Source organism: Meles meles, chromosome 15 (genome assembly GCF_922984935.1).
Source record: "Meles meles chromosome 15, mMelMel3.1 paternal haplotype, whole genome shotgun sequence".
In the NCBI taxonomy this organism is placed as follows: Eukaryota; Metazoa; Chordata; class Mammalia; order Carnivora; family Mustelidae; genus Meles; species Meles meles.
In genome coordinates this window covers 29,978,488-30,001,996 of record NC_060080.1, presented here as the reverse complement: position 1 = coordinate 30,001,996, position 23,509 = coordinate 29,978,488, and the positions used below count along the sequence as shown (strand labels likewise).

At 40.4% G+C, this 23,509-nt stretch overlaps 2 protein-coding genes across 5 annotated transcripts in view; one reads left to right on the top strand and one right to left on the bottom strand.

The window, feature by feature from the left end:
* Positions 1-7,423: 7,423 nt before the first annotated feature.
* Positions 7,424-19,603, bottom strand: GPATCH11 (G-patch domain containing 11). 2 transcript variants are annotated; one of them, XM_045979009.1, is made up of 10 exons: positions 19,456-19,603; positions 17,715-17,878; positions 15,842-15,913; positions 15,066-15,292; positions 14,224-14,265; positions 13,459-13,579; positions 13,200-13,290; positions 12,012-12,128; positions 10,805-10,886; positions 7,424-9,125 (listed from the first exon to the last, which is right to left on the bottom strand). In XM_045979009.1, the coding sequence occupies exons 3-10, from the start codon at positions 15,898-15,900 to the stop codon at positions 9,070-9,072; spliced, it is 795 nt and encodes a 264-aa protein (XP_045834965.1). In that variant the 5' UTR covers positions 15,901-15,913; positions 17,715-17,878; positions 19,456-19,603; the 3' UTR covers positions 7,424-9,069. The 2 variants fall into 2 exon arrangements, with proteins under 2 accessions (XP_045834965.1, XP_045834966.1); XM_045979010.1 differs by lacking the exon at positions 17,715-17,878.
* An 82-nt stretch (positions 19,604-19,685) lies between these two features.
* The window catches only part of HEATR5B (HEAT repeat containing 5B), a 105,758-nt gene continuing 101,934 nt past the window's right edge, over positions 19,686-23,509 (top strand). For 2 of the 3 annotated variants that reach the window (XM_045979445.1, XM_045979443.1), the window contains exons 1-2: positions 19,686-19,757; positions 20,746-20,893. In XM_045979445.1, coding sequence (XP_045835401.1) covers positions 20,768-20,893 — 126 coding nt within the window. In that variant the 5' untranslated portion in view covers positions 19,686-19,757; positions 20,746-20,767. Of the gene's footprint in view, positions 19,758-20,454; positions 20,474-20,745; positions 20,894-23,509 lie in introns of those variants that run through there. The other variant, XM_045979444.1, reaches the window with a different exon arrangement.

The window sequence follows — 23,509 nt, the reverse complement described above, 5'->3', positions numbered from 1 at the left end:
GATAAGTGGTATATAATCATTTTGGTAAACAGTTTGGTCAAATCTGGTTATGTTGAAGGTCTATATACCCTCAAAGCCCTCAATTCCATTCCCATGTGCATGCCTACAAGAATGTTCATAGAAAGTCTGTTTGTAACAGCCAAAAGAACAAAAAAAAAATGTCCATCACAAGAAGAATGGATAAATAAATTGTATTTTTTCACACGTTGTAATACTGTATAGCAGTGAAAATGAATGAATGATAAGCTAAATATAGTACCATGATTTATCTCATAGGAACATAATGTTAAACAAACAGCCGGTTACAGAAAATATAGACAGAATGGTTCTCTTCACATAAAGTTCCAGAGAAGGCTAAGTGAAATAATTTTGTTTAGAAATGCAAACAAGTGCGATCCGACAACAAAAGGAAAGAAAGGAATAAGAAATATTAAATCCCATAGTGATTCTCTGAAGAGGAACGGAAGTGGTGTGACCCCGGGGGGTTGAACTGCAAAGGTAACAATTCACCATTGTTTCTTAAAGTGACTGTTGAGTTTACTACTGCTTACTGCCTAGTTATTCTTTTTTTGATCTTAAATACATTTTGTATCTGTTAGAACACACACTTTAAAGATACAGCTGTGCTGGAAGGCAGGAGGTAAGCCCAGGAAGTAGTCAATGTGGAGGGGTTCATGTGAGATCCCTTTCTACTAACGAATCATGGTGCAGGGGTTAGGCATGGCATTCCAGTGAGACTTCAAGTAGGGGAGGGGTTTAACTGACTAGAGAGGAATCATATGGGCAGTAGTCTGGGCAAGAGGCATGACTTGAGTTCTAGAAGAGATACACCTGAGGAACACTGGATATACTAATTTATTTCCCTGGATTGCTGGAGGGAATACCAGAAGATAATTTGGGTGGAATCCTGGAAGAACCTGAAAGTTGATTTCAACTTTAGAGCAACCAGCTGCCATTCTTAAATTGTCATATAATTTTACAGTTTTTAAAATAAGCCAAATTTAGGCTAAGCAGAAAACTACAGAGAAAATGCTTTTTATATAAAGGCTTATGGCTATTTAAAAAAAAATTTTTTTTAAAAGATTTTACTTATTTATTTGACAGACAGAGATCACAAGTAGGCAGAGAGAGAAGAAGGGAAGCAGGCTCCCCAAAGAGCAGAGAGCCCGATGCGGGGCTTGATCCCAGGACTCTGGGATCATGACCTGAGCCAAAGGCAGAGGCTTTAACCCACTAAGCCACCCAGGCACCTGGCTTATGGTTATTTCTAAAAAGTTACTAAAAGAAGTTAATATGGTTTTCAACTCCCAATGGAGTATGATAAAGGCAAGGTTTATCGATGAACGCTAAAGCTATTGGTTGAAAAGGCATTGGGGAACAAGATCGTCACGGGATTTAAGCATAATCCCACAGATGTTATATCAGAAGGGGAAGAAGGGAAATTCCTCTCCTCAATAACCACTTGGTTAAATCTAGCATCACTGAAGGTGGAACAGACTAATATTATGCCTCTCCTGATGTGATTGATGTAAGAATCACACACTATCACCTATTTAGTTTTATCGCCCAAAGCATTTACTGACATTCAGTCATGAAGAAATTATTAGACAAACCCTGAATGAAGTCATTCTATAAGATAAGTACTTTGGGGTTTTCAAAAAAAGCCAATATCATTAAAAAAAAAAAAGTAGAGGAAGTATTCCAAGTAGAAAAAGACTAGAGAGATATCATGACCAAATACAATGCTTGAATCTTGATTGTATTTTAGATATTAAAAAAAAAAATAACGGTGCCTGGGTGGCTCAGTGGGTTAAAGCCTCTGCCTTCGGCTCAGGTCATGATCCCAGGGTCCTGGGATCGAGTCCCACATCTGGCTCTCTGCTCAGTGGAGAGCCTGCTTCTCCCTCTCCCTCTGCCTGCTGCTCTGCCTGCTTGTGCTCACTCTCTCTCTCTCTCTCTCAAATAAATAAATAAATAATCTTAAAAAAAAAAGACAGCAAATACCTGTAAAAGATGTTTTGGGGACAATTAAGAACATTTGGATATTGACTGCATATTAGATGGCATTATAGATGACAATTTTTGTAGGTGTGATAATGATATTGTCGTGCAGGAAAATGTCTTATTCTTAGGTAATGCATGAGAAAGTATTTAGGGGTGAAGTGGCATGATAATGGCAACTTTCTTTTTTTTTTTTTCAAAGATTAAAGATTACTTATTTATTTATTTGCGAGAGAGAGCAGGAAGGGGGTGGGAGGGTAGTGGTGGTGGAAAGGCAGAGGGAGAAGCAGACTCCCCGCTGAGCAGGGAGCCCAACGTGGGGCTCAATCATGACCTGAGCCAAAGGCAGACACTTAACTGACTGAGCCACCCAGGTGCCCCAATATTGGCAACTTTCAAATGTTCAGCAAAAATCAGTTATGTACATGAAGAGAAAGAGAAAGCAAATGGGGTGAAATGTTAATAGCTGAACAACTGATAAATCTCGGAGGATATAGAAGTTATTAATGCACATAAGTGATTTAGCTTTTATGCATATACGTGTGTGTGTGTGTGTGTGTGTGTGTGTGTGTGGCCAGCCACATAATTTGTGGGACCCAGTGAAATCAAAACATGAGGACTTTGTTCAAAAATCAAGCATGGGGCACTTCTTGAACATGGAATTTTGTGCAGCTGCACCAGTTCCACATCCATGAGGTCAGACACATATGTGAACATAACACATAGCCATGTGCACACACATATATGTGCACACACACGTATCTGAGATGAAATGTTTAGAAGTCTAAATACTAGCTTCTCCAAGACTCCATTATCCAAGACACTGACTGGAAACATAAACTCAATAATATCCATTCCCTACTTGAGTGTTCATCAGTTTGAGGTTCTGGGCATGTTCATTTTTTATTATAGAATAATGAATGATTCTAATATTATTCATATTTATTTTAATAAATTTTTATGTTAAAACATACATCAAAACAGAGAATAAGGGGAGCATCTGGGTGGCTCAGTCGGTTAAACATTCAATTCTTCATTTTGGCTCAGGTCATGATCTCATGGTGGTAGATTGAGCCCTGAGTCAGGCTCTGCGCTTCCCACAGCAGGGAGCCTGCTTCTCGCTCTCTCTTTCCCTCTGACCCAACCCCTGCTATCTTTCAAATAAATAAATAAAATCTATAAAAAAAGAAAGAAAAGAATAGCGATACTCTGTGTACCCATCACCCAGTTTCAACAACGGTCAATATTCCACCTTTCTTGTTATATCTGTCCCCCTTTTTTTTTTTAATTTTTACTGTAGTATTCTAAAATGAATGTTAGGCATTATATAATTTCACTTGTAAATACTTAAAAGCATATCTCTGATACAAGATCTTTTGAATTTCAACAAAACCACAATAACATTTTCATTCAACAAAATTAATAAGATTTCTTTGATTGTCATACAATAATCTTAAATGTATTCAGTTTTCTTCACAAAAGAAATATTTTTACTGGTTGTTTAAATCAGGATCCATCACTGTCTCTTACTCTAACACTTACCCCTGTTTTCAATTTTTTCCTCTTGCCATTCATTTGGGGAAGGAGCTGGATTACATATCCTGTAGAATTTCCTTCACTCAGGGTTTGACTGATAACATCCCATGTTGTCTAGTTAGAACTAGAAGATTGATTTGATTCTGGTTCAGAATTTTCCCCCCAAGAATGCTGCATCGGTGATGCTGGATACTTCCTTTGGCATCGCTTTGGGAGGAATATGTTTGGTTGTTCCATTTTTGGTGATCTGAAGACTGATCGGTGGGCTCGGGGGGTGTCATGTCCTATCAGGTTTCCTACCTATCTTCCACCTAACAGTTTTGGCAGCCATTGATGATTGTTGTTTGGATCCATTTTTTCTTTAGGGGTTGCAAAACAGGGATTTTCGGATCCTATCAGACCTCTTTGTCATCTGTGATTCTTCTATAAAGAACTTAAATGGGAGAGATGGGATATTTATTTTTAAAATGAGTTGGTGCCCTGGCGACCTCCAAAGGTGACAAATGAGGTCTTTGTTTTCTGAGCAGGGGTGTGACCCAACCGGTTCTTTGAAACAGTGTGCTCAGAATGGGTTGAAGCAGGAAGAGACTATATTTCAAAGACCAGAATGCTGAGAGGCTGTGTCGGCCTGGAAAAAATAGTGGGGTTAGGACCAAGAGGAGTTGGGAACTAATTGTAAAGATTAAGGAGAAGGTACACAGCAGACATTGCCTCCAGGTTTGCTTGAAGGTGTGTGGCTGGATTAGGATACCGTGACAGGAAATAGAGACCTCAATCACATTAACCCCTGAAGAGCCCCACATACTTGAGAGCTATTCTGTCTCACACTTTTATCTATTACACAGTTTTTTGTTGGAAGTTAAGCCAGTCGCTAGGCCACCTCTCGTTTGTCCGCACAGTGAGGTGAACACTTAAGGGAGGTAACATGGGAACTCTCATGTGGAAATGCTGTCATGTTTGCACTGCAGCCAGAATATTCAGGTAAAGATGTAGAGCAGAGTAGGAAATGCACGATAGGGACACAACCCAAAGGATGGAAACACATGCAGAATGAAGTGTATGTTGTCTGGAAGCAACCCCTGCAGCTTAACTTTGAATCCAGGGGATTGCCCAGGGAGATCATATAGAGGAAAGCAGGCTGAGGGACAGAATATGGCGGACGTTCTATTTAGATATTTACTCTTTATGTCGAAATGTCCACCCAGTCCATAATGTCTGTGATTCTGTATCTGTGACTATGGCCTATCCCAAGCCTACATTTCTGCAGAAAGGTCTCAGATGGAGGGACTACAGCTGATTCATGTACAGTGGCCTAATGGTTTAAACTCTGACTGAAAAGTGTGCAATAGGTAAAACTGTGAGGCAACAATCTCTCTCAAATATGTGTGGCTCTTCGGGGGTTAATTTGAGACTTGTATCAGTTTTCTATGACTGCTCTAACAAATCACCCCAAACTTGGAGGCTGAACACAACACACATTTATTCTCTGACAGTTTTGGAGGCCAGCAGTCTGAAATGAGTTTCACTGGGCTGCAGTCGGGGTGTTGACAGGGCCATACTCTTCTGGAGGCTCCCGCTTCGTGACCTACATTCACTGTTACTTGAATGAGCCCCCACCACACAGGCTGGCTGTGTTACTTGAATAAGGTTTTGCACTCAGTGGCTTTCTACTATGGTTTCTACCCAATACTCCCTTCAAATCTTTTTTTTTTTTTTAAATAAAATTTATTAAGATATGGGGCACCTGGGTGACTCAGTGGGTTAATCAGCTCAGGTCATGATCCTGGAGTCCTGGGATCGAGTCCCACATCGGGCTCTCTGCTCAGCAGGGAGCCTGCTTCCCTCTCTCTGTCTGCCTCTCTGTCTGCTTGTGATTTCTGTCAAATAGATAAGTAAAATCTTTAAAAAAAATAAATAAAATTTACTAAGATAAAATTCACATATGGTACAATTCACCCATTTAAACCATATAGTTCAATGTTGTCAAGTATGTTCAGAGTTGTGCAGCCATCACAATTTTAAAACATTTTTGTCACCCAAAAAGAAAACCCATGCCCATTAGCACTGATTCCTCATCTTCCCCCAAAGACTAATCTGTCACGGATTTACTTCCCATCTCTATAGAATCGCCCACTCTGGACATTTCATTTATACAGAATCATACAATATTTGGTCTTTTTTACTTAGTACAATGTTTTCAAGGATCATCCATGTCATGGCATGGATCAGTATTTCATTCCTTTTTATTGCCAACTAATTATCCATTGTCTGGATAGATCACATTTTATTTATCTATTCATCAGTTGATGGACATTTGCGTTTTTTCCACTTTCCTGCTGTTATGAACAATGCTACTGGGAATATTCGTGGGCAAGTTTTATGTGGACTTATGTTTTCATTTCTCTTGGGCGAATACCTGAGAGTGGAAATGCTGGGCTGGGTCACATTGAAACCCTCATAACTTTGTGTTCCCAGGTTATCGTCAGGACCAAATTCTGTGTTCCATCATCCCCACTCATAATGAAACCTCTCCCTAGAACTGCTGCTGTTCAGTACCTCAGTATTACACTCACCAATTTGCCTTGCAGCTCAGTAATTCCTATGTGACTCTTTGTGACTTTCTGGAAAGCAGGGACAGGGTCTCTCATTTTTGTATACCCCAAGGCAGTGAGTGTACTGCCTTGCATAAAACAGGAACTCCGTAAGTGCTTTTGAATTGGTGGGAAGTAAAAGTATTAAGAATTTCATGTGCTTGATCCTACAAAATGTGTCTAATATTAAATAATGTTCACTTTCAAATTTCAACAATTAAATGGCAAATAACACTTAAAATAAAAGTGTCTAAGGCAAACCAATTTCGTATGTTAAAGTCTGTTTATTTTGAATTATAGAAGCTCTGGTATTTTGGATTTATATTAAGAAAATGAAACACTTTAGAAATTATAGGACTTTGAAAACAAACTTAGCACAATACAAACAAAAGTAAATGACATCATGACGTGTTAAAATTTAAGTCCCAAATTTCACATAAATTTCACTGAAGCAAATTCAAATTCACTAAAGCAAATTAAAAAATTCTTTTTAATGATGTGCTTCTGTTGGTTTTCGTTGTTTTTACAAAAGCAACAAAGACATATTAATAAGAATAAATTTTTACCTATATTGAAAGCCTGTATTTTTTTTTTTTTTGTCAATGGAAAAGAATGAAGGGATATTTCCCACTCTCCAAGGTAGGCCTATTTCTAGCCTTTGACTTGGAAATGCAGACCACAACTCTGGTGGAGTCGCAGATTCCATCATGATTCCATTCTCAGCCTAATTATGCATGAACATATTAAAAATATTCTTGGCCACTAGGCAGGTGGGAGATTTTTTCCAGAGTCAGTAACAAGGAAAAAAGAAGTTTCCTGTCTGAAACAGTCCATGTGGCTTTGGGAATGTCTGCACGAATGTCAGGATATTGGCTGAAATGACAGGAAAGTGTCTGACTGTAATTCCAAGGAAAGATGAACTCCTTTGTTGTAGCTATTAATTCAATTTTACTGTTTTTGAAGTGAAAAAGTAAATATTAAATAGTATTATCCGAGTGTGTAAACTCTAGTATTATATATGTGTGTGTGTGTGTATATATATATATATATATATTTATTTATTCTTAAAAATAATGACTCATTTTCTGAAGAATGGAGGCCTAGAAGCTAACTAGTGATTTGCAAGCTCTGCTGCATCACAGAATGAAGCGTAGTAATGCTTAGGCCACACTAACCAATTACATCAGAATCTCTGGGGGTACCACACTATATTTTCCTTTTTAAACTTCCCAAGCTAAACTTGAGAACAAATGAATTAGGTCATATTAGGTCAGAGGCTGATACAAGTTGTATTATTGATTATCTTAACACAAATATCGGTTGGTTTTTGCTGTGTTTTTGAGTGTGTGGTTTTTAATAAGAGGGAGGAGGGTGATCTCTTGCTCAATGGTACTGAAAGGTGAGCTGTAAAATTGTACCCCAGAAGATAACAGTGCTCTACATTTAGCCTGTAGCGCTAGTTCTTATCCGCAGGCGCTTATCAGACTCATTCTTAAAACTTCAAAATAAGGGGCACCTGGGTGGCTCAGTGGATTAAGCCGCTGCCTTCGGCTTGGGTCATGATCTCAGGGTCCTGGGATCGAGCCCCACATCAGGCTCTCTGCTCCGCAGGGAGCCTGCTTCCTCCTCTCTCTCTGCCTGCCTCTCTGCCTACTTGTGATCTCTCTCTCTCTGTCAAATAAATAAATAAAATCTTTAAAAAAAAAAACAACTTCAAAATAAATACAAATATCCAGAAATTATCCTAGACCAGCTGAATCAAAATCACTCGGGAAGCACCTGAGTTTGGGAACTTTAAAAAAAGTTCTGTGATTTTTGATGTCACATTTTGGTTGAAGATCTTTAGAATTGTGCCACATGGTATGTCCTTAGCTGTATTTGATTAAATTACCGGGAAGCAGATTTTAGAATAACTTTAAAAATCACATAGAGCTACCCAGCAATGGAATGACCCATTTTAAGGCAGTCACCTCTCTGAGTCTGGAAAAATAAAGGCAGAGGTTGGATTACCACCTGCTGGGAATGTTGTCCAAGGGCTCCCAAACTCAGTAATTGGATCACCAGATATTTAAGGTAACTCCCAATTTTAAGTTTCGTTGGCCAAAACCTGCAATCGCTCACTTACAATGGATATTCACACTTTCATGAAAAGTCATGATTTTGCCAGAAGTATCATAACTATTTTGTTTCTAAAATTGGCTAGATTGAAATAGCATTAATGGAATGTTGCCTCTGATACCAGTCGTACCGAGGGAAATACCCTTCCCTCCTCGTCATGTTTGCATGGAGGGATGGAACTTTTTCTTGCTCCTTGGGAGACAGAAATGTGGGAAACAAGCTCCATAAATCCTCATTCATTCCTCTCGAGAGACAGGTCTCTCATCTGATGAGCGATCTGGGAGCAGGAACCCAGCACGTGTGGCCCAGCCCCTGGTGTTTTCTCTCACCTTGAAAGCTGAATGGTCTCTGAATGCAAAGGTGGGCTCTATCCCTGGCAAGGCAGAGGTCCGCAGTTGTGTCCAGGCAGAGATATTTTAGGGAGCCTGATAGGAGAACAAGCCAACCTTGCTCTTTACTTCAGCTTCACTGATAACAAAGCTGACATTTTGATATCTCTCTGACTCCCAAGTCTTATTTCTCAATTTGTTCCAAAGTGAAGAGGGGAATAGGAGAGGTATTCTTAAGCCCCAGAAGCATCACAATCGAGTCATGAATTGTAACTACACATGTCTATAACACTTGTGTTCTGAAATAGTGTTGTTATTTTTTTGAAGTTGATGAACAAGTATAAAATACAAAGTACTTCCAAAGTTACAAAAAGAACACAACATATAAAAGGCCCCTTTTCTTTACTGGCATAATTTGGGAATTCTAACTGCTCAATTGTCTATTTTTAGGTAATAGTGACATTTTCCAAGTTTTTACTTTATTGAGAATAGTCTTAGTCGTGATCTGCAGAAGTTGGTCCTGGGCAATTTGAAGAGAGGTCTTCTTTATCTGTGATTTATGTGAGGAAAATAAAAGATTAGTATGACTTATATGGTGAACTATTACAGAAAATCATGTTAACATAACGTGTTTTGTAGTTGTGTTTGCTACTTACTCAGCTAAACTAGGGAAAGATACAATAAGAACCAACAAGTCTTAACTGGCAAAAAGTCCTTAAATTCAAGTTAAGAGGCAACTTGGGTGAATGTTTTAAAAGGGAAAGTATGTGGCTCTGTAAGACATCTGGCCAGGTTTAAACCCCTTTCTTTCCTTAAAATAGAATAAAATTTTAAAAAATGGAGTGGATTTCAAGATTCTGATTTTTATAGTTCAGGGACAATATCTAACTACACAAAAGCTAGTTTTAAATTTCTTTATTTATTTGAGAGAGAGAATGAAAGAGAGAGATTAAGAGAGAGCATGAAAAGAGGGAGGGTCAGAGGGAGAAGCAGACTCCTGCTGAGCAGGGAGCTGGATACAGGGCTCAATCCTGGGGACTCCAGGATCATGACCTGAGCCAAAGGCAGTCGCTTAACCAACTGAGCCACCCAGGCCCCCAAAAAGCTAGTTTTAAATTTTTAAATAGGGGTGCCTGGTGGCTCAGTCAGTTAAGCATCTGCCTTTAGTTCAGGTCATGGTTCCAGGGTCCTGGAATCGAGTCTTGCATCAGGGTCCCTGCTCAGAGGCAAGCCTCCTTCTCCCTCTCCCTCTGCTGCTCCCCCTGCTTGTTCTCTCTCTCTCTTTCTCTCTCAAATAAATGAATAAAAGTCTTTAAAAATTTTTAAATATCTTTCAAGTACTATAGCTCAAGAAAGACTCTTTATAAATAAAGCATGAGGGCACCGGGGTGGCTCAGTTGGTTAAGCGACTGCCTTCGGCTCAGGTCATGATCCTGGAGTTCCAGGATCGAGTCCCACATCAGGCTCCCAGCTCCATGGGGAGTCTGCTTCTCCCTCTGACCTTCTCCCCTTCATTCTCTTTCTCTCTCTCAGATAAATAAATAAAATCTTTAAAAAAAAATAAAGCATGAAAACAAATCATCCCCAAGACTCAAAAATTCTTCCTTTTGAAATAGAAGACTAAAAAAATTCCCTTCTGCACACTTAGTTTTTGAAAAGTTAAAAGCATCTTTAATAAGGCCTCAGTTAATGGGATGCCTGGATGCCTCAGGCGGTTAAGTGTCTGCCTTCAGCTCAGGTCATGATCTCAGGGTGCAGGGACTGAGTCAGGATCCCGGCTCAGTTGGGAGACTGCTTCTCCTCCACCACCCCCATTCAGTCTCTCTCTCTCAAATAGATTTAAAAAAAAAAAAAAAAAAAGACCTCAATTATTTCTATATCCACTATTGCTTTAAGACACTGATCCCACATTGTCATTTGGATAGAATAAGAAATTTCCATTGTCAGGGCCAGCTGGGTGGCTCAGTTGTTAAGCATCTGCCTTCAGCTCAGGTCATGATCCCAGGGTCCTGAGATCGATTCCCATGTACGGCTCCAGGGAGCCCGCTTCTCCCTCTGCTTGTGCTCTCTTGCACGCGCTCTCTCAAATAAATACAATCTTTAAAAAAGAATTTCCATTGTCTATGGGGAATGTGACTTTCTCACACACACACACACACACAATCAAAGTTAAAAAAAAATTAAAGAACATTTGTGTTCAATATTTTGAAAAAATGCCAAGTATCTTACCTTCATAGGCTGTTCCACACCAAATACAATACAGGTGTTCTTCTCTTAAATAACCAGTCAATATTTGTAATTTTTCCAGTACCTAGACATAGGACACAGGCACATTAATAGTTCAAACTGAAGAGAATCTTGGTTTTCTGGTCTTTTGGATCCTGCCAAATTAGCCTAAGGCCGTAAATCTGCTACTCTCTTAACCAGGTAGAAGTGTAAAGGGCAGAGTATATTAGAACATATCCCAGTTTATCAGCCACCCTGATATTTTCACAAGTCTGCCAGACACAAAGAGACCACTTGTTAACATTTAGAAAATGAAGCTTGGGCTGGCTCTGTTTTAATCAGCCTCCTTTAAAGACCCCTTCTACTTTCAAAGAATCTTCCTCCCCAGTAGGTTGAGAGTGAACACTGTCTCCCTTTGTCCTTAAAGTTCTTACCAATGTTCTCCCAGCTAAGTGGAACATTGGTTTTTCAAATTGGGAATGTTTCCTACAAAATGCTCATATATAAACAACCGCAGAAATAGGATTCCTTTCTTGAATAATCTCTACTTCCTTTGAACTTTTTTTTTTGCTTTGTTTGTGGGTAGAGGAGAGAGGTACTCCTATAGAATAACTTCCAGAAATTTAACAGGCAATAAGGTAGAAATTAAAATAATTTACATTTGCAGCTTATCCATCATCCAAACTAGAGCTGAGATGAGAATGTAAACTGAAGCTAAAGGAAGAAATTATATGAAGTGTTGGTAAAGTTATAATGTCGTGGTTCCCAACAAGGGCTGATTGTTCCCCACAGAGACATTTTGCAGTGTCTGGAGACATTTTTGGTTGTCATGGGGAGATGCAACTGGCATCTGCTGCATGGAGGCCAGGCCTGATGCTAGGAGGCACAGAACAGCGGCTCCCGCTCCCAAACAATCACTGGGCTGAAAGACTTAATGGTGCCAAGGCTGACGGGGTGCCTGGGTGGCTCAGTGGGTTAAAGCCTCTGCCTTCGGCTCAGGTCATGATCCCAGGGTCCTGGGATCGAGCCCCACATCAAGCCCCACATCAGGCTCTCTGCTCAGCAGGGAGCCTGCTTCCCCCCCTCTCTCTCTACCTGCCTCTCTGTCTACTTGTGATCTCTGTCTGTCAAATAAATAAATAAAATCTTTAAAAAAAAAATGGTGCCAAGGCTGAGACCCCCTGATCAAACAACTGGTGGCAAAACATACACTTAAGTCTTCACTCTTATATTCATCTTCCTCTGGCTCTTTTTCTTCCTCTTCCTCTTCCTCAGTCTCCTCTTCAAGCCCCAACCAGTACCACGCTTCCCTCGGAACCTGAATGTTCTGAAAACGGGAAAATTATTCCCAGTTAAACACAAATATGTTCATGTCAACATGAATTCGTATTCTTTCAATTCGACATTTTCTTTTTTTTTTAAATATTTTATTTATTTGACATAGAGAAATCACAACTAGGCAGAGAGACAGGCAGAGAGAGAGGAAGAAGCAGGCTCCCTGCGGAGCAGAGAGCCCGATGTGGGGCTCGATCCCAGGACCCTGAAATCATGACCTGAGCCGAAGGCAGAGGCTTTAACCCACTGAGCCACCCAGGCGCCCTCAATTCGACATTTTCTGAATTGCCTCGAGAGTCAAGCACTGTGCTGTATGAACCATGGGAATGAAAACCCAGTTGGAATATTGTCCCCAAGTTGCTGCCGGTTTAGTGCGGACAAGAAGCCCTGGGTATACGTAGCCTAGTGGGTATAAATTAATACATATAAGCTAGAAATCTTAAGTGTCATGACACAGACACAAAATAAAATGCTATGAGAATACAGAAAAGTGAGAGATGGCTTCCAGAGATCTATTTACATATGAGGGAAATTTCACAAACGTTTTTGAGACTTCAAATGAAGCCATTTTATTTTGATGGAAACATCAAAATGACAAATAAGCGCAAAGCAAAATAAACAAAAAAGAAAAAATAGAATTTTAAAAACCACTGACATCTAAAATAGTAATCTACCATGATTTTACTAGTTAGGGATGCATGAGGTACTGAATATGGACTAAAAAATAGGCTATTCTGGTTAATCAAATATTCTGGTGAACAGGATTTTCACACGCATCAGCTCTGAGTAATCGATACTCAAATATTAAAGAACAATTAAATATAAAAACGCTATTTGAGGCTTACCGGGTAATTCAGACCACCCTGGTTCCTGCAGTGGACAAGTCATCTGAGTATCAATCATCAAAGATCAGTAGTGCCCATTAAATGAAAGCTTTATGGGGTAGCAGGCTAGATACAGTAGGCTCGTGAGTTCTTTTCTTTCTTTTTTTGGTCTAATTAGAGGGCAAATTACACTGGGTGCAAAAAAAGTGTTCCAATTTGAACACAGGTGAAAGGCTTGCCTTCTGAGTGTCCAACTGGCGGCAGGCTCGCTGGCTTCTCCTCAGGTCCCCTTCCAGCTTCACTTCATCGTGCTTATGTTTAAATCGCAGTCTAAACAAGAAATCCAATCAAGTCAATCAATTACAGTCTCACTGAAAGAAGACAGCAGTCCACGAAGAGTCTGTACTCTCCTTGCCCGTTCTATGTGCCCAGCTTCCGGAGAACATACCCCAGTAAAGACAAGACAAAACCCAACCCAGCACAAGTACAAGGTGTTACCGAAATTGCTCTGTAGCTGTTTCTTCGGCTTGGTTTTGCATGCGAATCTTTCTCCTGTAGCTTTCTAGTTTTTCCTCTGCTTTCCGCTTCAGTAATGCCTCGTGACCAAGACCACTTTTCCCTGTTTAAAAAGCAAACTCTGCTGAGGAGCCTGCTGGCTTCACACTTGAAAACATGGCAACTAACATATTTGCAAATGACACACAATTCTAATTGGAGGACAAGCACTTAAAATCCTTTAACATGAACAATAGGAGAAAACACCAGATTTTTTTTTCCTAAACCCAAACACACAATTTGATTTATACAAAAATCATTACTCTGATCTCCTAAGACAGTCACGCTATATAAAATTTTTTAAATTGGGAAAATAGGATCAACTGTCATACTTTCATATAAATATAACAAACAAATAAAATATTTATTTTTCTCTTTAATTCATCCAAAGTATTAAGAAAAACACTAAATGGATAAATCTGTCTTAGAAAACTTTGACGGCATTTCAATAGACAAAAGTAGCTTTGCATTTTTAATGATCACTACAATTTTTTCCCATATTTTTATGATTTAAATTTTATTTCGCACACAAACTTTTATTTTTTAGCTTAAAAGATTTAGAAGTTTAAGAAACATCTTATGGAGGGCTTCCTATGACAAGAACTCTAAGAGTGCTACCATAAAAAAGTATTTAGTAAGCAAATACATGTGCTAGATCTAAGCGTAAGTTATTATTACTGGTAAATATGCTCAAAAATAATTATGTACCTGTTTTGACGTTGAGAGGAATTGGCTCAACAATACCATCTCCTAAGAAAAGAGAACAAAGCACACAAACTACTTTAGATATTCTTCCGCAAACTATAGGCAAGCCTGGTATGCAATGTTACAATGTTCTATATATACCCCTCCAGCTTACTGACTATACCCGATCATCAACTACCTCCCTTGCCTTCAAATACCTGCTCCTTAGTAAGGCTGACCCACAGGCCCCTATGCCCTCAGAAGGCAGGGTTTCCAGAAGTTTCTATGAGTCTTGGACTCTATGTCCAAGAGGGCGGCAGCCTCCAGGGAAACCAAAGCCTTGCTGGGTAAGGATCAAAGTCATTACAATAAAGAAGAGAAGACGAGAAAGACAGCTTACTACAAACATATGACCGCTCCATCTCAATTAACAGTCTCACTTTCTAAAAGGGAAGCAGGAATTGAGCTTGTCCCAGCAGATGCTCATTTAGGCAGCTGCCACAGGTACAGAGCGAGCAGGGAGAGTCCTGCCATCCTCCTCAACATCACTCCACTGTCCTTTGGCCCTTGCACTCCTCAACCCTTCTCTTGTCACCATTCTTAGATGCTGCCTTCATTCTAAGTCTTGTTCATCCCAGATGTTAGCACATTCAAGACTAAGCTGGGCTAATAAGTAGCTCTTGATGGCAAACATTGTCTAAAGTGGTGAAGGAAGATGAAAGTTCTCTATATGCTTGTTAGCACCTAAGAGACCAGCCAAGTTGTTTAAATTTCGGTGCAGCTGGGTAAAGAGTTGTCTCTGGTACTCATCAACAGATCAGCATTTGGTGGTTAGGAACACCTGCTTCTGTCTAGATGGAACTTACCACTCTTGCCAAGGGCCTGACCACTTTTATATCCCATTTTTTGGAGCAGAGCAAACCCTTTGTTTTCACAGCCTAGTGCATTCTTCAGCCCAATATCACGTCTTTCTCGTTCTTCTTCTTTTAAACTCTTCTGCCTATTTTTCAAATTAGCTTCCTGCTGCTTTTCTTCTTTTCGACGGGCTTCTCGGATCTGCCTCAGCATTGGCAATCCTGGTCTGATGTCTTGTCTGAAGAATAAGGGAAAAGGGGATTTTGGATGAGTACATGAAGTTTTCTCATAACTCTGCTACTTACTCATTTGACACTGCTTAAAAGTTCAGTAGCACTTCTATGATCACCTTTGTTATTACTGGTTATTATTGGTGTTAAAACATAATCAGTGACCTCTAGAATGGCTGTCTTAATAAAAATAATGAAGGCTGGTGCCAGATTGTAGGAAACTAAAGGAAGCAGAGAGTTGAAATAGTAATTTTACACTAATTTTTCTAGGAGGTTGGAAACAATAAAGAGCAAAGTTGAATACTAATTAGAAGAGATAATAAGATAAAATAAAGCAGAAGAGAAATTTCCTTGAAAGAGGAGAGTAACAAGAACCAAAGGCAGAAGTCAATGTTTAGCATTAAAAGGGAAATAAAGGCTCCTAATATATTTGTATGAAAATGTAGCAGATGTTTCCATAAAGCAGTAAACTAACCTTCCAACTCGCAATTTAAAATCAATGTCATTACTTAGGAATCTCCTACATACCATTACATGAGGTGTACATCTTTACTCACTGGACATTAATGAAGGAATCAGACATATAGTCCTCTTCTTCCGCCATGTTCAACTTCATATGGCAAAAGTATCTACAAATCAAATAGAATAAAGTAACAATACCTATTATTTTAGTTTATGATGGAAATGGACCTCTCTCTGCAGCTCTCCCAGAAACTCAAGTGCCTCCCAGCATCTTTCTGTGTGACGCTCCCCAACAACTCATTCTCTTCTACCCCAAGTCTCCTTCATCCCCTGTTATTTCCAAATGAATGTCACTACTATCTGCCCATCCCTGACCTCTTACGAACCTCTGCCAAGACTTCCTCTACAATACCCCTCATTTTTCCTATAGTTAAGGCATTTCTTTCTCACCTAAACTATTACAACTACTTCCTAACTGGTCTCATTGCATTTGGCCTCTCCTCTTCCAATCTGTTTCCTACATGCTCTCTAGAGTGGTTTGTTTGTTTGTTTTTTTAAGGACAGCTTTTTTTTAAGCTCATTTTTTTTTAGTAATCCCTACACCCAATGTGGGGCTCAAACTCACAACTCCAAGATCAAGAGCCCCGTGCTCTTCCCACTAAACCAGCGAGGTGGCCCCAGATTGTTTGTTTGTTTGTTTGTTTTTTGTTTTTTTAAATAAGTCAGGTCATTTAACCTGTTTCAAATCCTTCAATAAGCTTTACACTGTAGGCATTGGAGGACCAGTCACTTTAACACAATAGCAGAAGGGATCCTTCAGACTCTGACCCCTGACACTCCCTTAGGATTCAATAGTCAAGTCATAGGGGCTTCTCATTGGCCTCTGAACATACTACAGACATTTCCTTCCTTCTGGGCCTTGGTGAGCCTCCTTCGCAGTCTGTCCTGACCATTCCAGGCATTGCTCTACAGCACTTCATGTCCAAGTTGCTCCTTTGGAACTTGATACAATTAACATCTCATTTATATGGAAACATTTTTTGAGGAGAGTTTCCATCCAAAACAGTTAAAATCATGTAACTATTTTCCCTTACAGGGATAACATAATTATCAAGAAAGGTGCATCTCAAACTTTATTATGTACAGGAATTGCCTCAGGATCTTCTTAAAATCCAGAGTCTGATTGTGAGCTAGAGCCTGAAGTTTTGTATTTCCAATAAGCTCCCAGGTGATATCAATGCCGCTGGTCCAGTGGCTAGTTACAAAGGGGAGTCATTGGTTGCAGTGCACACATGCTGTTTTTACCTGCATCCTTTCCTTTGGAAACCTAGCCCTCTGCTCTCCATGTGGTTCTAGTGGAGGGTGGCAATCTCAGTACTCTGTACCAGGGACTATACCATAGTGCTGGTCCACTATGTCCCAGCAACACAGGAGTGATGAACTAACCAGGGCAGATAAGCATCTATTTCCTTACACGATAGGATTGTGGGGGAAAAGAGATACCTTCACTGGGGTTTCTGAACTGGAAGTATGTGAAGCTGGGCTCTAAATGGCCACCTTCCTGGCCATATGAAGAGATTCTATTCCGCAGAGTGAAACCAGATTAAAAAAAAAAATGGACAAAGGTAGTCCTAAAAGCAGTGAGTCTCTAACTCTAGTTCCTAAGACTCTGATTTTTATAGCGCTTTCTTTGATGTTGTGATCTAGAATTCTTCCAAGCTAGATGGGCTAATAAATTTCCTCATGACTTAAACTTGGAGTAGGGATTCTGCCAACTGCAACTGAGAGTTTGGACAATTACACTGGATGGGAAAACTATTACTGTACTGTTTTTGTTTGTTTTTATAGCTTCTTAATGTATTCTTCCTAACCAGGCTGTAAACCCCAAAGACAAGTTCCCTACCACTGTGGCCCGAACACCATAAATTCTAAATGTCTAGCTATGGTAATAACAAGAAGAGTCTTTACCTTGTGATTTTGTAATAATAGAACACTTTTCTCCCTAGGTCATCATGTCTTAAAACAGATGTACAGATAATGTACTTTTATGAGGCAAGCACTCTTGTAATGATTCCTGCCTCCTGGTTTTCCACATCCTTGCAGAATCCCCTTCCACAGTGACCAGGATTGACCTGTAACCAATAGGGTATTGTGGAAATGATGGAGAGTGACTTCTTGGTCATAAAAGACACTACAGCTTTTAGATCACTCTAACTCTGGTTAGATTACTCATTTTAAAGAAAGTCAGCTGTCATGTAGTGAGGACACTTCAGCAGCTCTATGGAAAGGTCCACATAGGAAGACCTGAGGAGCCCTGTTCACAACCATTACAAACTTGGAACATGTTTGAGACATCTTAGACATGACTGAGACATCTTAGAAACAGAGCCTTGAGTGCCAGTCAAACCTTCAAATGATTCAGCCTGGGCTACCATCTTCACTACATCTTCTTAAGAAAGTCTAAGCTAAGTTAAACTACTAACAAATTCCTGACCCATAAAGATGTGAGAGAATAAGTGATTATAGTTATTTCAAGCTGCTATATTTTGGGATAACTTATTATACAGTAATAGATAATATAATCCATTACCCATATCACGACCCTAGTCAGCTACCTAGGAGTCCTCTTTGTTCCCTACCAATTGTATAATATTCTTACTTCCTAGTTTCATCAGCCATGTGTGCATCCTTAAACATTATCATTTTTTCTTTTTATTATAATAAGGTAAAAATATATGATTATACATAGCATTTGTGGTAATTCACCCACTGTTTCTAAACTTCAAATTTTTCATTTTTAATAATAGTACTTTTACACATAATGGTTTAGGGCCTACCCGGTATCTCAAACATTTTTATTCCATTTAATCATTAACAACTATATAAGGCAGGAATAGTTAGTCCAGCTTATTAGTTGGAGAAACTAAGGCTCAGTATGGCTAAACACAAAAAAATCCAGGTCTCAGTGCTCTAGCTACTGCAAACCGGGTTCAGATCATTTTTAAGGGACCCATTTAGCTCTTAAGTGTTAGGGAGATCTGAATGGGGGTTCCAGGTTTTGTTTTGTTTTGTTTTAACTCTCCCTTTGTGGGTACAATATACTTTAGCATCATCCATTCAAATCAAGCGTAAGGACAAACTTCGTAAAGCGATAATCCAGGCACCGATGACACAGTAACAGCAGTGGAAGTGGTTTGGAGTGGTGGGATTCTGCGTATATTTTAAAGGTAGAGCTAATAGATGGGAAGGGGTGTGTCAAAGAGCGAGGTCAACGATTACTCCAAGGCTTTTCGTCTGAATACCTGGAAGAAGGGAGTTAACCAGTTTTTAAGAGTGGTTAGACCGTTGTAAGTCTGGTTCGGATAAGGTTTGTCTTGTTTTGTTTCAGCAGAGAGCCGGCAGGGAGGCGGCAACAAGAAGGCAGCTTCAGACCTACGGAGAAACCCACTACGCATCCAAGGGGAGAGAAGAGCTACGCAGCTGGACGTATAGTAGTGACCGAACCAAAAAAGCCTCAGTCCTCCCCATCCCCACCCCAGGGACCCCTGATTCCTCCCTTCTCGCGCCCATCCCAGCTGCAAGCATCCCGCAGACGCAACGACTCCCGAGCGGGCAGTAAGTGACGGTGTGACGGGATAGTCAGAAAAAGCGCACAGCCCACCACCTTTTACCATTCCATCTGGCGTCCCCAGCGTCCCCACCCCCTTACCTGGCAGCTCTACTTTCCCCCGGCCAGCTCCAGCGAGCGCGCGCTGCGCATGCGCCCCCCTACTGCGTGGGACTTCTGAGCCTCAGGTCCCACCTGAGTTTCCAAGCGAGCAATCAATTGGAAACCTGTGGCAGGCGGGACTAGGAGGATGTAATTAGTACGCTTGCGCAAGACCAGCCTTCCGCGCATGCGTTCTCCTTTCGTTTCCTGCCGGCCGGAGTGCAGGAGGTGGGGCATCCGGGTCGTTTGGCCGATGCTTCTCGCCCCGGAACTCAGCTGTTCAGCCCCTGCCAGAGTAGGAGGTGAGGTCGCCCCCGTCTGCCGCCAAAGCATGCACGGTGACACGCACACAATCCCCTGCGCCCCCGTTACGTTTTCAGAAGGCAGGAGAGGAAAATCGAGTTTGTAATGAACATTTTCCTTTCTCAGTCTCCGGGCTCGGTTCCGGGCCACCGTCACCTGCGGTTGACAGCCCGAATGGCCCTGTTGAGGCCTGCGGCGGGCTCTTGCATTTCCCCTAGGCCCGGTACTGAGCTATGGTGGTCCTCCGAGTAGCCGGGTTAACCCAGACCTGCAGCGTGCACAGCATCTACGGGCTGCATTTCCCGCAGCGCCCGGGGTTGCCACTGAAGCTTCTGCCAACGGGATGTGGCCTCCCTCACCCCATCCCCGCAGGAAGGCTTTTGGAGACACCCAGTTTGACATCTTTATGCTGGGAGTTTTGACGTCCTCCTGGGCCAGGGGAGGGTCAGGGTGCTGTGCACCGAGCAGTGGGCTGGAGAAGAGGAGGATGGATTGTCAGGCCCAGCTGGTGTTTGATCTTGGTGCTGAAGTTTTACCATTTATAGAATAAGTTAATGACATGTGTTTTGCTACGCATTTTTCTTCTGGAATAATGCCTTATTTGCCATATCTATTTATATATTTTATATTTTAAGTAATCTCTATGCCGAACGAGGGGCTCGAACCCGCAACTCCAAGTTCAAGAGTTGCAGGCTCTACTGACTGAGCCAGCCAGGTGCCCTGCTATTTACAAAATTTATTGTAATTTTTTGTTTATTCCTTTGTTCATTCTTCCTCACCACGCATGACTTTCATTTATGTTTGTTTTTGTTTTACGCTGGTCCTTTAGAATTCGGTTCTTGGGTTTTATCTCAAAGAAATTATGTAAATTTCCCCCAAATGAAGTGAAAAGTAAAGCCCTACTTTTCATTTTTTTAGTGGTTACATTCATTAAACTTGACTTTTAACATTAAAAATATCCTTACAAGTACTTTTTAATTTGTTTAGGTGTGACTTTTAAATTTCAGTAATGGAGCTAGCCCACAGTTTATTGCTAAATGAAGAAGCTTTGGCTCAAATCACTGAAGCAAAGAGACCAGTTTTTATCTTTGAATGGTTGCGATTTCTTGATAAAGTCTTGGTTGCTGCTAACAAGGTATGATACTGGTTTTTTGTTTTTTTGTTTTTTTTCTTTTCCAGCTGGGTTTACATAACGAAGCTTATTAAATGTTCATGATTTGTGATAAAACAAGCATTATGTTTTGGAAAGGTTTTGAGGTCCCTTATGGAATTGAGAATGTAACACTGCAATAGGAATTTTTGTCTGTCCTTTTTCTGTTTTGTTGCAAAACCTGAATCTCATTTTAACCTTTGCCTACTTCATGTCTCTGCCTGGACAACTGAATGTGACTGGAGAAAAATATAATGATATGACTGCCATCATTTTAAATTCATTTATCTCCAACTTCAAGTGGTCCTAAAGTGCCATCCAGCAATCCCAGTATCTTCACTTATCTCTCTGAGGAATTATAATAGTTTTATTTCCCTTTCTGTTTTCTTCTTCCTACACAATCTGTTTTATCCTAGTTGCTTTTCCTTGTGTGGATGTTTTATTTTCTGTCTTTAATATTAGATACTTTGCTCAAATACCTGATGATGTTTGGCATCTGTTCAAATTTAAGAGTGAGTAGTAAGTTCCCTGGGCAGGATGAAGTTCATTAACTGTGCTTCACTGTAGCTAGTCCTGTTGTTTGAGGAATCCCTGACATTGGTATCATAGGTTTCTCATAGCTACTCATTCCCTGGAATGGACATTTCTACTCTAGTGTCCTAGGGTGTGTCACCAGCTTCCTGGATTCTAGGGATTCGGGATGGCTAGGGACTTCAATGTCCAGTATGTAAACTTCCATTTAATCCCCCTGTCTTCAGCGCAGTTTTCCCAGCTCAGAGCTGTGCTGAGCTCCCTAAGTCTGAAGTGGAGGAGAGATGTGTGAGAGTCTTATGGCATCTAGACTCTCAACCATTTCCTCTAGCTTTAGGCGCAACTTCTCTCCCTCCTCCAAAAGTGCCTAGAGCTTTGAACAACAACAAAACAAACATGAGCTTTATGGGATTCTGTGATGTAAGTTGGGTCTCTTCTCAGCTTTCCCTATTCGAGATACCTGGCCTCTATATTTTCTGTTAATTATTTTACCATTTTCTTTGCTCTTGTAGATTTGGGCTTTTTTGGGGCGGGAACGGGTTGCCCTTTGGTATAGTTTTAGTAGTATTTCTGGAGAGACAAAGTTAATGCATGGATTCATTTACAGTCCTTAGCTCAAAGTTTCTATATTCTCTTAAACTCTTTCTAAGTGAGAATTTGTTGCCTACATTTCACTGAAATGATCTTGTCTAGTCATCAGTAATCTCCGATTCTTCCAACCAGTGGTCAGTGTTCTGTCCTAGCTGACCATCAGCAGTTTTTGATATAGTTGATGCTCTACCTTGAAACACTTACTCTATTTTTTGTTTGGTTGTGCAGTTGAAAAATACAAAAGTATTTGTAGGTATTTATTCCTTCAATGATATCATAATTCCATGATTTTTTACTGCCATCTATACAGTAATAACTCCCAGATACCCAACTACCTCTTTCTTAAACAGCATCTCAAAATTAAGATACTCAAAGCCAAATTCTTGATTTTCCCATCCCAGACCTGTCCCTTCCCTAGTGCTCATCTTCTCAGGAAATGACCATTTCTTCCTTCTAGTTGCTCAGGTCATAAGCCTTAGAGTCATTCTTGACTTCTCTCTTCTTCTCAAACTTCACATCATACACATCAGCAGGTCCATTGGTTCTATCCGCCCAGTATGTCCAGAATTCAGTTATTGGTCATCATTGCCATTGTTCCCATCCTCATCTCTCATCTGGGTAGCTTCCTAAGTGCTCGCTATATTCCAACCATATAGCTTGTAGAGTATTCTTTGCTCAGTATTCAGAATGTGCCTGTTGAAACGTTCTGATTGCATTCTTCTTGTGCTTCAAGTGCCTACTTAGAATGACATAGAAAATTCTTACAGTGGTGTGTAAGGCGCTATACAGTCCGGTCCCTTCTACCCTTCCAACTTCATCTGGATCCACTACTTCCTCCCTGACACTGCTGCAGCCAAACTGGCTGTCTTGCTGTCCTCAACTAAGCAAGCGTCCACCTCAAGGCCTTTGCCCTTGTTCCCTTAGCTTGGAATGTTTTTCTCGCAGATGTCTGCATAGCTCACACCTTCACTTCTTTTCAGGGAGGGCTTTTCTTACAAATCTGTACAAAACAGACCTTACACTATTCATTTGTTTATTTGGTAAACTCTGTCTTTCCCCACTAGACTATAAGTTCACAAGGGCAGAGACTGTTGTGTTCACTGTTCCATCCCAGTGCCTGGAATAGTGCATGGCATCTAATAAGTGCACAACTGGCATTTCTTGAATGAATGAGTGAACTCTCAGTATTGATTATGGTATATCTGAATTTTTCTTTTTATGCTGTCTACGGCTCTTAAAGTTTCTTTCAGTTTCCTTCAGTGACCTATAATTTATGAACTACTGACTTTGCTTTTACAGGGCAGCGTTGCTAGGTTCTAAGACTTCAGTTGTCCTCATGCCCAGTATTTTACATCCTTTGACTATTGGTTTCTTAGTAAGTTGGTGTGGAAACTTTTTGGATCTAGAGTAGTCACTTTAATTGGTAGCTACCTTTTTGGCATTGGAGGGGAATGAAGGATAATATTTAATCTAGGAAAG

Coding starts and splice junctions, on each gene's coding strand:
- GPATCH11 (XM_045979009.1), bottom strand. CDS start 15,900: ATGAAGTTGAACATGGCGGAAGAAGAGGACTATATGTCTGATTCCTTC. Junction 14,266..15,065: donor TCAGGCCCTTGGCAAGAGTG/GTAAGTTCCATC, acceptor CTCTTTTCTTAG/GAGATGGTATTGTTGAGCCA. Junction 12,129..13,199: donor GCCAGTTGGACACTCAGAAG/GCAAGCCTTTCA, acceptor TCCCGTTTTCAG/AACATTCAGGTTCCGAGGGA.